At 38.6% G+C, this 17844-nt stretch overlaps 2 protein-coding genes across 4 annotated transcripts; one reads left to right on the forward strand and one right to left on the reverse strand.

The window, feature by feature from the left end:
* Nucleotides 1–396: 396 nt before the first annotated feature.
* On the reverse strand, nucleotides 397–7015 carry LOC116308496 (putative neutral sphingomyelinase). Its single transcript, XM_031718927.2, has 8 exons — nucleotides 6873–7015; nucleotides 5489–5614; nucleotides 4571–4667; nucleotides 3996–4072; nucleotides 3711–3894; nucleotides 2668–2880; nucleotides 1904–2177; nucleotides 397–1508 (listed from the first exon to the last, which is right to left on the reverse strand). The coding sequence occupies exons 2-8, from the start codon at nucleotides 5542–5544 to the stop codon at nucleotides 1165–1167; spliced, it is 1245 nt and encodes a 414-aa protein (XP_031574787.1). The 5' UTR covers nucleotides 5545–5614; nucleotides 6873–7015; the 3' UTR covers nucleotides 397–1164.
* On the forward strand, nucleotides 6037–17332 carry LOC116308495 (uncharacterized). Of its 3 annotated transcripts, XM_031718924.2 has the most exons (8): nucleotides 6037–6229; nucleotides 6323–6438; nucleotides 8011–8150; nucleotides 8559–9003; nucleotides 9881–10100; nucleotides 10697–13224; nucleotides 14459–14526; nucleotides 14952–17332. In XM_031718924.2, the coding sequence occupies exons 3-8, from the start codon at nucleotides 8061–8063 to the stop codon at nucleotides 15525–15527; spliced, it is 3927 nt and encodes a 1308-aa protein (XP_031574784.2). In that variant the 5' UTR covers nucleotides 6037–6229; nucleotides 6323–6438; nucleotides 8011–8060; the 3' UTR covers nucleotides 15528–17332. The 3 variants fall into 3 exon arrangements, with proteins under 3 accessions (XP_031574784.2, XP_031574785.2, XP_031574786.2); XM_031718925.2 differs by having other exon boundaries at nucleotides 6037–6438; nucleotides 14459–14534; nucleotides 14952–15089; XM_031718926.2 differs by having other exon boundaries at nucleotides 6037–6438; nucleotides 14459–14546; nucleotides 14952–15086.
* Nucleotides 17333–17844: the final 512 nt, after the last annotated feature.

Genomic DNA, 17844 nt, shown 5'->3' on the forward strand with positions numbered 1-17844 from the left:
ACTGAAATTTTTCATTTACAACAAGATTTCTACGATAATGGCGTTATTTGAAAGTGTCAAAATAAGCAAGAAAATAATTTTTGAAAAAATTATTACATATTATTTTGATTTACATTCACATTTACCAAATTACAAGCACGCCCTCTCTTCAAGGCTTAAGTGCTCGGGTAGGTCAGGATCAAAGTTAGTGTTCTAATTTACAGACTCCACTTTTAAATGCATTAACATTTGGGGCTGTGACTAATTTATGACCATTCATTTATTTACAATTATGATTCATTTATTTACTATTAGGCGTTTCATAATGATTTCCATTCTAATAATTTTATGAAGCCTGAAATACCCTACAGTTAAAATATTGAATTATTTGCGCAGCTAAAAAAAAGAACAACAAAATAGTTTGGAAATTATTTATTAGATTTTCAAAAATACATTTTGATTCATAATTATTATAAGATATATGAGATATATGGTGCACACTAATTGGTTGGCTACCGTGATTATATCAGAGGACAGAAAATAGTTGCTCAAACATATCTTATGAAAGCAATATAAAACATCTGCTTTTGTCTGTACTGTGATATAAATAAGCTGGGAGCTGTAGAGCACTCGAAAAGCAATTGAAACACTTGGCCACACCTTGTGCTCCTAAGTTTGCTTCTCTTGTGCTCTACAGCTCCCAGAGTGTTTATATCACAGAACAGAGACATGTGTGCATGTTTTATATTCCTTTCATATATATATATATCTTATCAAGATTATCAAAGTTTAATGAGAATTTTAAATTGAAGAATTAAGAAACTATAATCAAATAAAATAATCTAAATTTTTGCGATGAATGCTAATATGCGATTGCTTATTGTCATAAATATTATCCATTGTGCAGTGTGTTCATTTGGAATCCAAGATCACACGTAAAAATCATTATCATCGTGTAGTCCCAGAAAATATCCATACCTCCAACATGGAGGGAATTTGTAGAAGGACCCCCCTACCCCCAGGAACTTCCAATTTTCTTCCATACAAACTCTGTAATTTTGTTCATTCTCTGACCCCCTCCCCTCCAGAATTTCCAATTTCCTCCATGAGTGGGGTATGGATACTTTCTGGAACTACACATTTACACTTAATCATATTTTCCCAGTTCATTCATTAATTTTCTCATTACTTCTTGTATTTCATTTGCAGTTTAACCTCATGTTGTACATTCTGATAGGCTTTCAATTCATCTCTTGAATTAAATATCACATAAAAAAGTACACCAGTCAAAAACACTGTGCTCAAAAACCTTAGTACATACACCATCTTCCCTAATGGTCTTAGTATGTGAAAAGCTGATGAGAAGCCAGCTGAGTACACTAACGGAGAGAAAATGAAAACAGCAAGAAGGAAGATAAGAAGACAAGTTGTTAGTCTTGCATTAGATATGCTATCTATTTCATGTTGTGTGACATTCATGATTTCTTGTAAAACTTCTTCACACTTTTTCTTCAAGCTTTCTTTCTCATCTTTGGGAAGGAAAATAAGGTAGGAGTTAAATACAGTGGTACCTCTATTAAACGGGCACCCTTGGGACCATGACTAGTGTTTGCTTAATAGAAGTTTCATAATTTGATTCAATCAGGGAATGTGTAGTTCCAGAAATTATCCATACCCACCCCATCAAGAAATTTGGAATTTCCGAAGGGTGAGGCTCAGAAAAAGAACAAAAATTACAGAGTTTATGTTGAGGAAAATGGCAATTTTTGGGGGGTGAGGAGGAGGATCTTTAAAAATTTCTTTGATTGGGAGGGGGGAGGGGGGGGGTGGGTATGGATAATTTCTGGTACCACACAATATTCATTGTATCTGCAGGTCTGGTCTATCCTATGGTTATAGACATTAATGCATTGATTATACATACCTCCATCAACTGCTGAACTATCTATTGATGATGTATCATCATCCACAATAAATGTTGCAAGAACTCCTTCATGGTCCGAGTATGACAAATCTTCTCCTGGAATTTTACCCATGGTGACCATGTGCTCCACACATCTAATGGTGCCGGGAGGAGCTCGGTAGAATACATAATCTATCCTCTTGCCATCTTTCGAACCTCCTCTCAATTCTTTGTCAAGTTTAATGGTGGTATAGGAATTAGTGCTCAGATCACAAGTGTTGCCATGGAAATCACCCTATAATGATGAGATATACAATACATCTTAGAATCACAATTACATCCTTTTTCTCCTTTCTCATGGGCGTAGGCAGGGCTAAGGGGGCCAACCCCCCTTCTCTTGGCAACAAAATGGAAGCTTTGTAGAATTCATACAGTAATTTATTATTTTTCATTATTTACAGTAAGCTGTTTTTCTTCTTTTTTGTTGTTGTTCTTGTCTGGTTCAGCATTTTGGGGCCTCAAACAAAATGGCAAATTTTTGAATTTGATTTTTAAATTTGATTTTTGAAAAGTGCTGCATAATGATAATACATAATGACAATAGTATATCTGTGGTTCTACCAATCAACCTCTTGCGCATGCTAGTTCAGTTGTATTAAAATGCAAATTGCGTATTCAAATGTTTCATGTTAACTCTGAAGATGACTGCAGAGGTTGAAAGCTAGGTTAACATAAAACAATTCTTGGGTTGATGAATCAAACAATTTATTTAATTATGAACCAACCTTTTGTCCAGCCACATCCCATGTATCAGTAAGATCAGGAAGATGTTTGATGACTCTGTAACATGTGTCTGTAGGCTCAGTATTCATATCGCCACAAACAATAACACAGTCAGACGGTTTTGTTAGATAATTGATGAATTCTGATAACTGAAATGCCTGTACTGTGCGATGACCAAGATAGGAGTCATTTTGACGGTTATATTCTGCATGAAGCTACAATGAAAAGTAAAAATAATAATAATAGATTTTTTAACTACCAATATGATATGACCATGCTAATCTTTAACCTAATTACCTATCAAAAGATGATCAGATTTTCTCTTTGATGACTAAAAATTATTATAATATAACGGTTATGAATGTTGTGTTCTGATTGGTTTGGCGCATGCTTTATGACAGCACATTGCACAGGCATGCACTTTCCGTTACGTCATTCCTATCTATTATTGTAATTTGTATTTCATAAAAGAAATAAAAAACTTGCTTGCTGTGCTGTGTGCAGTCATAAAGCACTTGGGGATTGGCAGAACACTCTAGAAGTGTCCAAAAGCACTTCGCTACACGTCATGTTTCTCCTAACACTTCTCTCGTGTTATGCCAACCCCTGCGTGCTTTATGACAGCACACAGCACAGCAAGCAAGTTTTTTATTTCTTCACTTTAAAGGATGAGAAAAGGTCAAGGCATGTGAAGGCATGTGCAGGTATTATTGTGCAAAACCACAGTTGTGTGAAACTGTGGGGGACTGACTCAGGTGCATGGGCGAGGTTTATGCAAATGCACCCATTGGAACTCTGCTGCGCAAAACCTGTGTACTTGTCACTGTATAAACTATAGAAATACATTGCACCCATTTTCATAATTTCATGACCACTGTCAGCGCTAGTCATCTGTTTCTGGTTTCCATTAATCAAAAATACTAATTACAGTAAACTTAGGAAGTCAGATATTTCTACCTTTTCCACCTTACCAAATTGACTAATGGTGGTAACCAAACCATATAAACTCAACACAATATTTAAAAAAAAACATAGAGAATCTTACATGGGTAGTAAATAGATATATTGGATGCATTGGGTGGTCAATAAGACAATAACTAGCTGATTTGCCACCAAACCAGTCCCCATGATGAATCATGTACATGTAACCACTGAGAGAGTAGCGATAGTTGAACGTATCTGTTATAGGGTACTTAGAGAACACACAGACACCACTGCCAATGACACCACTGAATATAAAAAACAAAATGTTAGTGGAATATAATCTTTTAAAGAAAATAAAAGGATCGAGTTACAAAGTATCAGTATTAGAAAGAAAGCATAAACTAACCTGTGAAAATAGACTGCGTATGGTAAAACTTCTGTTACTTTTTTAGCAACATATTCATAGTCAGTCTGACTCCAGACCTACAATCAGAGAGAAAGAAATTTGTGGCAAAGATAACATATCTGCTTATTTAAATGGTACAAGGAAGTATAATAACAAATTATTGCTTTTTATATATCTTTCCTCCATCTGCAAAACCTTTGAGCTTGATTCCATTTCAATCTTTGAAATCATGCCCTGACTTAGATCAGCCCAGGGATTGTTTCAGGGTTCAATCTGTGAGTTAGCCATGCCCTGACTTAGATCAGCCCAAAGGTTGTTTCAGGGTTCAATCTGTGAGTTAGCCATGCCCTGACTTAGATCAGCCCAGAGGTTGTTTCAGGATTAAATCTGTGAGTTAGCCGTGTCCTCACTTAGATCAGCCCAGAGGTTGTTTCAGGGTTTGATCTGTGAGTTAGCCATGCCCTGACTTAGGTCAGCCCAGAGAATTTTCCAGAGGTCCTTCATGCTTGGGGGTGTGTCATAGGGTGTCCTGACCAGATACTGTAAGTTAGCTGTGCTAGGATTGAATTAATTACCTCTTGAAGAGAAACGATGTCATATTTTCCAGAGGCCAACTCTTTTGCAATGTAAGTAAATCTTTTTTTGACATCGCTGGATACATATGGAATACCCCTAGATACGAAAAAAGAAATGCATGTCAGAAGCATGTCACTAGACAACAATGATTTGTTCAATGATGTGTCTCTGCTTTGAATTCATTTTCAATGGGGTTTTTTCCTAAGAATATGCTGGTTACAGACCCAATTGATCCTAGTAATAGTTTCATGATCTTGGAATATGCTGGCTACGAAAACCAGTATGGGAGATAAATGCTCCTAGTAATGAGCTCCTGATCTGGGAATATGTTGGCTCACATATCCAGTATGGGAGATGGATGCTTCTAGCAATGGGCTCCTGATCTGGGAATATGCTCGCTTACAGACAGTTATGAGAGATGTATGCTCCTAGTAATGGCTTCCTGATCTGGGAATATGCTGGCTCACAGACCCAGTATGGGAGATGATTTGCTTCTAGTAATGGGCTTCTGATCTGCAATATACTAGCTGGCTCACAGACCTTAATCATGGGAAATCAAAAGATTGTATCCTATATTGCATAACATCCGAAATCTAGAGGCGGTGATATATATTGTCTACCCCCATCCCACATCAAAACAAAACCTGCCGCTCTATAAAAACACTACCACTTTGATAAAGACCAACTGAATGACAGAGCTGAATGATCAGGGAATGAACAGTTATATTATGTGCTCCATGAAGCGAGCTTGAAACACTGTTAAACATTAACAAAATGACCCTAATACAAGATGTTTGGATTCAGATACCTGCAACCAAGTTGAACATCGGTTCATCAACGGCTTCAAAATCCTTTATTTAAGATAATTAAAACACACTTGAAAAATCTTCAATGATTAACAATACAATTATTCTTACCAGCAGTTTAAAGTGAGAACCTTTATTTTACCGCGATCGCCTCTACTTTCCTCCATTTTGTTTTTTCAGGTGGCCTCTTGTCAGTGTGAACCCCTCGGGGTAGGGGTAAGGACATGAATCTGGTTCCTTAGGGAGAGAGGGACAAATACAAAATTTCAAAATCACCTGATTCATAATAATTTCACAAAATATATAATATATATTTTTTATCTAAAAAATCTTGATTATGATATTTAAACAAAGTGCTTGTAAATGTATTTAGTAAATGAATTTAGTAAATTAATGAAGGAAAATTGGCAGCAATAGTATAAAAAATTATTGAATGAAAATTTTTAAAACGACTTTTAGACATGACAGTTGCAAAATAAAATGCGTTACAGCACAGAAAATATTAGAATAGAGTTACTTAGTCACATTTATCTTTATATTTTTTTATTATTTTCACGTCTTGTCCCTACCCCACCCCTAACAGAAGCAGTTATGACCGCTAAGCTTCACGGGTATTCTCTATTATTATTTAATTTTTCTCGTGACATTTTTTGATCGGAATACATCGTTCACAGAGGTCTCACAGAGGTCGATTTTTGTGTATCATCAGTAAATCTATCAACGATTCTTCACAGTTTATCTCAAAACCCACCTCTTGGATTTATAACTCTTTGATTTTTTTTGCGAGGCAAGGACAGTGGATTTTTAGAGCAGTTAGAGACTACTGTTCAACCACATTGACCACGGGCAAAGGTACCGTACACAGCAAGGATAGCATGTACTTCACAGACAATTACTATTTTTAGTTCTTTCTACTTCTAAATGAATTGCTTCTTGGACGTATAGTTTTGCATTTGGGAGAAAAAGATAGCGGATATTTTCGTTGGTTAACGTGTATTGAGCAGTGAGCGATGAAAACATCAAGTTGAGATCGAGGCACGACATACAGAAAAATATAGCAGGTAAAATGTTATACTTCAAATAGCTCATAAAAAAACAGTACTCTTCATGAACCTACACTTCATTCTCAACTATATATCGACGTGAAATACTAATACAGAAAGAATATATATGAATTCTTTATCCCTTTATCCCTTAAAACCGAATAATGATTAAATAACCCAATATTTTTTTAAATCGAGAATTTAGTTAATTCCATAATTAAAATATATATATAATATATCTTTCCTTAAGCGAGCTTAGTTCATCAATGTTTCTCTCTTCCATTGCGACCTTTTACTAAAATATATTTTCGAAATAAATATTAGGAAACTACATGGCGATCTTATCAGTGTTCAATTCTATTGATACCCTTTTGAATATTGTTGAATTATTTCAAAAATAGTTCAAAATTGACTCGATATATAATTCAATAATAATCTTAGTTTGCACATACCATGTATCTGGCCTTATTTTACATGATATAATTTCTTGAACATCATGTATCTCGCTATAATACACTTTTAAAGATTCGGTTTTAAGGTTGAGACGAAGGGTCGTAGAATTGAATTTCACATTGAAAATTTGTATAAATCGTCGATCATGGCCTAATGAAAGCGTCTAGGCGAACCAGCATTTTGTAAATATTGTCAGGACTTTCGACTTTAGATTAAAATTCTCGAATGGAAATTAGTATTTGAAAGTCATTAAGCGAAACATTTCAGCCGAAAACCCTCTTAATTCGGTATTGTTTGAGGACGTATCCCTTTTGTTCAAATGCTAAAAAAGCTGACCACAAAGGAAATATTACAGCCAACGCAACAAATTGTTCATCTAAATAGTACGAATAATGTTCATTTGGTCTATGAATAATTCATCCAAGCAAGTGTTTTCATCACTGATCATAGGAATATTTAATGCCTGATAACGTTTAAACGAAGAAAATATATTATTTGAATAAATTTATCTATTTTTCGAGTCAAGAGTTACTCGTCTGTTAACACTCGTATAATTGTCACATCTTTAATTTGTCATCGCTTCAAAACCTTGTTTATTTTTCTCGCTTGGCTTTCTTTAGCTTCACATTTTATTCGCTTCTTCCCATTTTTTCAGGCAAGTATCGCTTTCAATATAACTGACCTCTTTTTGTGCTGTTATAATCCTAAAACTTCGGATTTTTATTAAATTATTTAAACTCAAAATGCATGCAAAGTGTTTGGTGACTTGGCAATAGATGTTGTTTGTTAGAACACTGAATCATCAGAAAACGTTTAAATCGTTCTTTATTTAGTGAGAGTTTTAATCTAGACGATAAATAAATTTGAAGCTTGAAGGGTTGCTTCTTTTTCTGGTATTTTAATCACGTAATTGTATACATCACCGAAGAGCGCTACTTGTCAAAGAATGAAACTATTGACCTCAACTTCCTTCGTATGCTTTCAATTAAAATCGAGAACCTTTGTTGTTGAACGCAAAAAAAAAGATAAGAGAGAGAGAGAGAGAGAGAGCATAAAAAAGAAGCTAAAAGAAAGCAAAAGAAAAGAAAAGATGCAACAATAGTCGCTCTTACCAGGAGTTCTACCTTTTTTCGACAGAATGATAAAATACACCCACTCGACGAGACGATACATAAAGTAAGCAAAGAATGGCGACTGTTCCAACAATTGAGAGTATCCAAAAGTGTGGTTACCTAAAGATAAAACGTCCGCCTACAACAGGAAAAGTTAGATTCAAGGTAATTAGACCTGTTTCCAAAATGGCGGCAGCAAATTCAAATGAGTTCATTTTAAACTGGTTATTTTGGTGTTGACATTTTGTTGTTTAATATGTTATTTTAATCACCGTCATCATCATCATTACCATCATTAGACTTTTGGCAAATCTTCGTATTAGTTCACGCGCGCTGAATAAAACGGAAGTAGCCTAAAACGCGCGCTAAAACCTCGCAATTTCGACGCTCGCTATTTTCGAACTTGCTTCGCTCGTGTCTCGGAGACGTCATTAATATCATTAATAGTAAATCAGTCTATCGTGGCGTGCTTAATGAGTCACGCAATCGCGTGACCATCGTCTATCAGGTGAGCATAAGTTTAGTTTTATCTTTGACCTAATTGATTGATTTTGTAATTACTAACCCGCATAGGCCTGGCAGTCCAAGTATTTCGTTCTTCGAGGTTTTCCTCCAGTATTTGAGTATTTCAAAGATGAGCCGTCTTACCACGTGACTCGAGGCAACAAGGATATAAACCGGATCAGTTTAGAAAACGTCATCCATATTGGAACAACCGACGCATCTAAGACACAGCGCAATGCCTTCATGATCGTCTCTCCTCATAGCGCTTTAATGTTGGCATCAGATAACGAACAAGACACGAAAGAATGGGTCGAAGCGCTCAATCGCGTTGCTATCAAACCCGGGACTCCCCAAGAATGCCCTCCAGACCTTACGAACTTGGTGTACCCCGAATCGCCTCCAGTACCCCGACGTAGTGTCCCTAATGTTGCTGCATCAGGTAGCCCTGTACTGGATGTTGATTTAGGGTTACGAAGAGCCTCAGATCCACCTGCCCGTGAGGACAATAATCAAGGTGAATAATTAATGGTACTGTATTTAATAGTGGTGTAACTCTCGTAGTTTAAGAATGGTGATATGCGCGTTGCCAGTGTGCCGTAATCATGAGTTCAATTCCTGAACGTGCCTTCATATGGGAAAAGAGTTACTTGCTGATTCTCTATTGTGGTTCAACTCCGGTTTTTTTCCCTTTGCAACAATCAACTCATTGGAACGATGGCCGCAGGTTTATTAGCCACTGGTTAATAAGTGGTACCCTAGTAAGTACCTTAGTAAGATAAGACGATTTAGTAGGGTGAGGCGGTCCATACACTTCTGCTGTTTTCTTGAAGTCCTTAATTCATAACCCCTATATAGACCCCTTGCACTAATCCCCTTGCACTAATCCCCAATCTGGGGGTCAAAATAGAATTCTCTTCTCTTGAGGATGGGAATCTTTTTTTTGTTGTCAATATTTTCAATTGTTTTGACCCCCAGGCAGTGATTTAATGCAGAGGTCTATAGCACCGTGACGGGACCCCTAAAAGTCCCCACAGATGATGCAACATTTGCACGCGACACACACGCGAACGCAACATTGCAACGTGTGTGTGCAGGTTGATTTCTGCAACGGATACGCACAATGTTGCACAAGTAGAATCGAGTTCTACGCAGTTGCACACAACCAGTTTAACTTAACCAGAGTGAACAAGAACCGTGTCATTTCTGTCAAGGATCGGGTAGCGTTTCCTTATTCATATTATAGTTGCAGGAAAAATTGCTACGTGTGGTTTCGTTCCGTGCAGCAAATGTATTGTATACCACGTCTCCGGACCTTAAAACTGACTCGAGTGAAAATTGAATTCGCTTCGAGTAATTTTTCTAATCTTTCACTTCTTTTGTTTTAACTCTAGGATTCTTAGTGACCACTCGTTTGACTCCATCTTCGGAGAAGAACGGAATCCGCGATAAATATCGAATGCACATCACAGATGAACACGTTGTTCTCCATCGTCTAGAGTCCAACATTTCCTTCATCTCATGGCCACTTGTTGACTTAAGGGGATGGAAATGTGAGTCTGCGGAAAGCGCTGGTGGACACGGAACACAGTTGTTAAGCTTAGAATCAGGAAGGTAAGCCCCATTAATTTCTTTGCCGTTATTTTCTTTCGTGTTATTATTCATAACTATTGATTAATTCAATATTGCGCAAATATCTATTATAAGATTTTCAAATGTGCATCCGTGTTAACGTTTAGAAAGGGAGGTTAGGGCTGGGTGTAGCTATAGCACACTAAAGTACACTTCTGTGGTCTCGAGTTTGTTAGATCTCTCCCTTGATTAGAGTGTTTGTCTCGAAAGGGCGCGTGTGGCTGAGATGGCTGTAAGGTTGGGTGTAACTAAAGGACACTTTTCTCTCGCATCTGGGGTCTCGGGTTTGATTCCCAGTCGCAATATCACTTGCGAGTAGAGTGTTCGAGTGTTTTTCAAAACCTAACACGATGAACTCCAATTCAATGCGCAAGTTGGCGTGCCATGCAAACCCACACAAAAAAATACCAACTATGTGCAAATTGATGTCGCAGTTCTTGGATATATGACAGAACGCCGTAAATACGAACTGATAAATAACATTTCTAACAGTAAATTTTAAAATATTCATTCAGAATATAATTTTTCGCTTGGGGTAAATCCAGGTGACGCTCATATTCCTGCTTTTGTCATTGCAGGAAAAGCGCAACTGGTGTTGGCTTATTTCAGTTCTTCACTAACTCTGGTGATCAGATTGCAGCAAAGATCCGCGCACATTCCAACGTTCTTTGCGAGTCAGCGGTAAAGAAACGTGAGAAGTTCAAGTATGAGCGAAGCAACAGTTTTGAGGATTTGGTCCACCCTTCTTCTCCTGCAGGAGAAACCTTCAAAAAAGCTTTGACGGAACCCCAAACTTCTTCTCAGAAACAAACGCTTTCGTGTAATTTAGCTGTAAGAGCAGAGTCGGATACCTTACTTAACTTTGACAAAATTGAACGACCAAAACTGAGCCCAAATTCCTTAAGAAAAACATTACTGCAGGGTATGTGCGTGAAAGATGCGATAGATACAAAGGAATCTGAACCAGCTGTGACAGATGACGCGGATTCTATAGCACAACCCGCAGATAATGCGTATTTAGACTTGATCAGTGAGTCTGGTGTTGAACCAGTCCACATATCTGATCCCGAACACCGCAGAACGTCGACTACCAGCGAAGAAGTCGCTCCCATATTAAAATCTCGAATTCCATCTATCAACGAATCAAGTGAACAATCTGAATATATCGATGAACGTGAGTTAAATACTTATGGAGTACAATATCAAGAAAAATGTGGAAAAGAGTCTAAAGTGTTTGATTCTCAGAGTCAAGATTACGAGCCATATTCTGATGCTACTGTAGCTCTGAAATCATCTGAGACATCTCCGACATCCAAAGAAACTCCAGCAGCACCTGATACTCAGTTTTGTCAGGATTTCTTCGAGCAGTTATCCAACCCAACGGCTCATAAAACTAGTATATTCCCGCAGTCTCACAGCCAGATAAAATGCACTAGAATTTCGATCAAGCAGGAATTAGCCGACGAAGAATCTTCATCAGATAATATTTTAACGAGAACTGATTTAAATGGAAGAAGAAGTCATCGCATTTTGAGTGAAACGTCTACGAGTAGCGAGACTTCTCAGGAAATCAGTACTTCATTGAATGTCGTGCAATCAAATGAAGGGTTCGAAAATGTAGACCCTGAAGAACCATCAAGAGAAGATGTTGTGTCTGCTAATGATGTACAGTTTATTAGTGGATCAGTCGAACAAGAACGGCAAGACCAAGAAAGCTTTCAGAATTTCTTAAAGAGAAGTGATGAAACCCAGGATCTACTTCAAAAATGTCTTTTTCAACTAGAATCTCCTCAGAGCTTTGCGAAACAAGATCTTTTTCCACATTTCCCGAAACGAAACAGCACAGGGAACGTGGCGATCGATAAATTGAACTTTAAAAAGGTCAGTGATAGTAAACTCAACGTGAAAAGTTTAGCTGTGTCTTCTGAAATAGGGACTAAGAAGATCATTGAAAAAAGTATGTCTCACAGTGGATTTGATTCATTGAACGACAAGCCTCCTCCACTTCCTGCGCGGAGGGAACTCGCCTGCACTTCTAGATCCAGAAATTCTGCTTCCATGGGAGATATTTTTGAAGGGGTACAACGGCGGTCTGAACAGTTTCGTAAAGGAATCAACAGACACCATTCACCTTTGGGTCCTCATACTCCTGTATTTGGCGCATCATGTGGGCCTGAATCACTCGTTACTGCACGACTTTTAGAAAGAACAACTTCTGGGTCTAGTCTTGTTTTGGAGAAGAAGTCCTATACGCATCTTTCAATCCAAGAACCACAAGAAGGGAAGCTATCGATGATTGAGCTTGAAAGACTTCGATCAAGTTCTCTTCGAAGTAATGGACACTCGGCATCACAGTCTCACGAAGATGACAAGAACACCGACAGCGAAGGAGACACCAGCTTCAAGCGACGTGGCTCCAGAGCTTCAAAATTTTTAAACAAAGTTTTCAATAATTTCTCTTTGTCTCCAGTGGCATCGACTAAAAGACGAGCGAGTTGTGATTGTCTTGCTCCTGACTCTTTGAAAGACGTAGAATCACGCGCAAGAAGTGTCTCCGCCCTTAGCCCGGGTATCGACAACGAAGGTTGGTCCCCAGAGACGAGCCTTGAAGTACCCACCCCTGAGGGATCCCCAAAACATTTCCGCAAAAGCACCTCGTCGTTAAGAAGAGCATCACACGACCCTTCGTTGGGCAGACCGACCTTTGATCATCGCGATGAGTTGAAAGAAAGAGCGAGAGAAAGGGAAAGAGAGCGAGCAGAACTTCCCAATCAACCTCCTCCTGCTCTTCCCCCGAGGAAGAAATCTGACCCACCTCCGCTTCCTCCAAGAACACGAAAATCTAGCGGGGATCATTCATGTCCGTCATCGCCACCTACCAGGACAGGCTCCTGCGAACACTCTCAATCTGCTGCCATCAAGACACCTATCTCCAAAGGATCTAGCACTAGAGACAGAGCAGGGAGCAGTCATGATGATCAAGCTTCGCCCCCACCCATTCCCCCTCGGAGAGAAGAAAGGCGAGGTTCACATCCACCAGCAATCCAGCTGACCCTATCATCACCTGAAAATAAGGATTTGGATAGCAGTTTTGATGGTCTTACAGGTAACGTTAGTTTCCTTATTTTTCATCATCATCATCTCATCATCATCATCATCACTATCATCATCACCATCACCACCACCATCATCAACATCACTATCATGACCATCATCATCATCATGACCATCATGACCATCATCATCATCACCATCATCAAATCATCATCATCATCATCAAATCATCATCATCACCATCGCTATCATCACCATCATCACCATCATTATCACCATCATCATCAACATCATTATCACCATCATCATCAACATCATCATCATCAACATCATCATCATCATCAACATCATCATCACCATCATCATCACCATCACTATCATCATCAACATCATTATCATCATCATCATCACCATCATCATCATCACCATCATCAACATCATCATCATCACCATCACTATCATCATCATCACCATCATCAACATCATTATCAACATCAACATCATCATCATCACTATCATCATCGATCATCACCATCATCACCACCATCATCATCATCATCACCATCATCAACATCATCATCACCATCATTATTATCAAGCTACCAGCACAGTCTTAGAAGTCTAGGTTTTTAAAAGACTTCCATCAATCAAGAATATACTGACTCAGAACGATGGAAATTTGACTGACGGAAGTCAAAACCCTAGTCTTCTTGAATGAAAACTAGTTGCCAGGGTCGATATTAGACCCCCTGGGCTCGGGCGTAATGTTTTCCCATTTCAGTCCACGTGTCATTCCCTAGAGTATCATTTATTTGTTTAACGCTTGCGTTCGGTTGCGCACGAGAAGACACATGAATATGGATACAACTCAAACAAAGAATCTTATTCTCAAGGGAATGACGCGTGGACTGAAATAAATGGTAAAACATTACGCCCAAGGCGAGGAGGCATATCATAAACATGGTTATAAGTATTATGCTTTTTTCCAACTTTATATTTTTAGAGCATCCTGAGGAGAGGGATTCTAATCCCATTTCTCAGCAGCCCCACTTTTGACCAAACCCCATAGTCCCAGCCTAGATGTTTTGCTCAAATTTCACTCCCATTCCTTTGAATTTTTTTTTGTTTGTGAATCCCATTTCCAGTCCATAAAATCCCATTTTTTTCAGCCCAAGAAAAGCAAACCCCAGCTCCCCTTCAGGACCCTCTTTAGAACGAACATTGTATAGCATTCGTTAATTACATGATTATGTCCCTTACAAACCGTTCTTATTTTTGCTCTTCAGAGGAACCGATGCTTTCTTCATCACTAAAAGATGCGACTTCAGTGGAAAAAGATTCTTCCGAAGTTCCAGTGAGTTAGTAAGACACAGGGTGGGTTGCTGGGATTTATTTACATGCATGCATGATTTAGCTGAAACACGTTTAAGTAATACCACATCCTATTTGGCTTGGTTGGTTACCGAGTTTAGTGTAGGTGGGCGTGGGTTCAATTCCCGGCCGAACAAACATCCGAGGAGTGCTGCCTTGTAATTACATCTACAAATCGTTAGACTTCACTGGCAGATACAGGAATTTTTACAGGGGGTGACTATTACAAAGGTGTTACCAGGAATGCAAGGATAAGGGGGGGAGGGGTGGTGGCTTACTGAGGATAATACTAAGAAATTAAGCAAAAGGTGATGACCTCCCCCCCCCCCCTCCCCCTTTCACCAGCCCTGGATCCGTCCCAGGACTTTCATGTGGCATTTTATGCCGAGTTCATGTGATTATTTTCAGATTGCAGCCACCGGGCCACCGACGATATCTTCCACTCTGAGTAAGAACACCGATGTTTCATGTCCAGTCCCCAAGCGACCACCAAAGAACAAGGGACAATGGACCCGACAGGAACCAATAGACTTGATGGACTCTGCCTTTTTAGATGAAGAAATCTCGGGACCAAAAGATTTAATCCTGGAAAGAAATCACGTTGAAACATCTCAAGGGTCTTGCGAAGGAACGACGAGATTGGAAAAGATGGACAGCGCATTTATTTCCATTGGCATCCAAGAAAGAACTCATAAATCCCACGTACATGAGCGACTAGAAGTGTCTGAGATCGAGCGTGATTCAGTGACAAATATCATCCAATCAGAAACAAGAGAAATTAGCCAGAATTCCAACAGTGTGTCCTCAAGACCAGATATGACAGATAGCTTAAGTCCTCCTTTACATCCAGCGGGCACGGCTTTGGGAGGAACGCCTGGAAGATGTAGCCCTGGGCATTCTCCGCCGCATTCCCTCAACATGCAAAATCGAGGGAGCAGTCTTGTGTTAGGAGATTCAGGATCTACTACACCTATTAGCGTCTAATCAGATTAGCTAGTTGTAGACTTGATAATAGTCCCTTTTCTCATTCCGTAAATACCGCTGTGTTTTAAGACTGAAGACTCATTTTCGCAGGCTTCCGCCTCGCTTAAGAGTAAATCATTTGCAAATGTCAACTTTAATGTAAAGAATGTGCAGCTTGAACAATACCAATGTTTTGAAATCCCATGGACGTTTAATGGTATTTGTGAGTAGCTGACTTATAAACGAGGCTAAGCCTGTGCAAATGAGTCTGTAGCCTTCAAAAACAGCGATATGCATTGAAGGTGAAACTGGTGTATTAGAACTTATAGTTCCCTTGCATGTGACGTCAAAGCAGCTCAATTTGGATGACAAAACAGAGAATTTTCATTTCGCATGAGAATTGGAAACTTATGGCTGTCCTCCAAGTCGAGCTGCATTCCGATGTGCTTGTGTCTATTCGTCTTGCTGCAGTGTTTTCCCATTTCAGACCAAGTGTCGTTCCCTCGAGTATCATTTCTTTGTTTAACGGTGACACATGAATATGGATACAACTCAAACAAAGAATCTTGTTCTCAAGAAAATGACAGGCGGTCTGAAGTGGGAAAACCTTACACCCAATTGGATTTGGTCCATTAGACCTTATTCGTGTTGGTGCAGTGTTTTCTCATTCCAGACCACGTATCATTCTCATTTCTTTGTTTAACGGTTGCACATGAGAAAGCACATGAATATAAACACACCTTAAACAAAGAATCTTATTCTCAAGAGAATGACACGGTGATCTGAAATGGGGGAATATTAAGTCCAAAAATAAGGTCTTAGTTTATCCTGGTTATCCTGAAGTGGTAGTGTTAATCAAAGAATTTTCAGAATAACCGATTTGGAAGAGGTAGAATTTTAATGAAATTCAGCTTTGCCCCAGGCTTTCTTATTTCTTAAATCGTGTCTTCTTCACACGAGTAGAAACTAGGATATGTAGATCATTGCACAAAATTATTTATTTATGTGTTTAACACATTACTGGAACACGTACATGCCATAGTTTTAATTGTAATATAACAAAAAACTCGACACATTCACAGATGGCTCCAAATCTACATGCATACAATGAGATGACTATAAAAAAGTTTAAATCCAAATCTTAGATTCAGAGCGAAAATTCGATTCTTGATTTTTGTTTTTGATTTAATGTGTACACGTTTCCAGAGCCGGGGATAAACCGTTTGTCAAGCATAAGGGAAAAAAATTCGGTTAAGGGTTATTAGGTATTTGCGATTTTGAGGCTACAATATGATGGTTTTCACAGCCGCCATGTTGGATGAATTTAACAAAACGTTCGTCATTAGTCTCTTTTGTTATAACATCCAACATGGCCGACGTGTCTTTTGTTATTTCATTCTCTTGGGAATGATTGAAAACCTGCAACAGACCTTCTTACCTTGCGGTGCGTGATGTTTTCCCATTTCAGACCACGTGTCATTTCGTTTGAGAATAAGAATCTTTGTTTGAGTTGTATCCATATTCATGTGTCTTTTACAGATTCAGAACCGTTAGACAAAGAAACTATATAGTCTAGGTTTTGTCCACATAAGGATTTATCCGGTAGAAAGCCTTCGTGCGAACGGCCCTAAGTTAATGGTGGGAGGCCGGAACGTACTGTTTATTGTGAAGAAAAACCTCTCCCGTGTACTAGAGCGTTACCAGCCGCAGAAATCAGTTAAGAACAATCTCAAATTAAGAAGCAAATTTCAAACAAAAAATCCTAGCAATGAAGAAATAATTTTAACTCAGATGATGAATAAATTACAACGAAAATTATCTTTTAACGGTGTACTGTGGTGTTCATGCTTGTATATTAGTACTGATGATAAAAGTACATTTATTCTAATACGTGTACACTTTAAAAGCGCTAGCGTAAATTAAAAGTTTTTCTTGTAAATTAGAATTTTAGTTGATCCATTTTATGTAATTGTTAATCCTTGTTTTGACTTGTCTATGCTGCCATTTTTGCATTTGCCTTTCTTCTTTGAGGATTTTTTCGCATAAATTTTTCGCAAGAATTCTGCATACCCAATCCACACCGCTCTCCAACCCTTGAATTTAAGGTTCACAATAGTCTCTGATGTTTTGCTTTTGCCGGGACCGTGAAACAATATCTCCATTGTGGACTCGGTGTCAGCTTGACCAGTGGGTCGTGGTACATTCAGGAATTTTAAGCCTCCCTTCTTCGATTATCTTTGATACTGAGATCATAAAATGTATCTTTAAGGGTCAAGTAAAATTTAGCTGTAGGATCTTTCAAAGACGCTGGTTTTGCGTCCCAATCCCACAGGAAGGA

This window comes from Actinia tenebrosa, unplaced genomic scaffold (genome assembly GCF_029948245.1).
Source record: "Actinia tenebrosa isolate PJP-AT-01 unplaced genomic scaffold, QUT_ActTen_1.0 PGA_scaffold16__25_contigs__length_10494907, whole genome shotgun sequence".
NCBI classification, from domain to species: domain Eukaryota; kingdom Metazoa; phylum Cnidaria; class Anthozoa; order Actiniaria; family Actiniidae; genus Actinia; species Actinia tenebrosa.

Excerpts from the sequence above, each read along its gene's own strand:
- LOC116308496 (XM_031718927.2), bottom strand. The coding sequence starts at position 5,544 with ATGGAGGAAAGTAGAGGCGATCGCGGTAAAATAAAGGTTCTCACTTTA. Across the intron at positions 3,895-3,995 it reads TACGCAGTCTATTTTCACAG|TGGTGTCATTGGCAGTGGTG; the intron begins GTTAGTTTATGC and ends TTTTATATTCAG. Across the intron at positions 1,509-1,903 it reads TAGTTCAGCAGTTGATGGAG|ATGAGAAAGAAAGCTTGAAG; the intron begins GTATGTATAATC and ends TCCTTCCCAAAG.
- LOC116308495 (XM_031718924.2), top strand. The coding sequence starts at position 8,061 with ATGGCGACTGTTCCAACAATTGAGAGTATCCAAAAGTGTGGTTACCTA. Across the intron at positions 13,225-14,458 it reads CAGTTTTGATGGTCTTACAG|AGGAACCGATGCTTTCTTCA; the intron begins GTAACGTTAGTT and ends TTTGCTCTTCAG. Across the intron at positions 14,527-14,951 it reads AAGATTCTTCCGAAGTTCCA|ATTGCAGCCACCGGGCCACC; the intron begins GTGAGTTAGTAA and ends GATTATTTTCAG.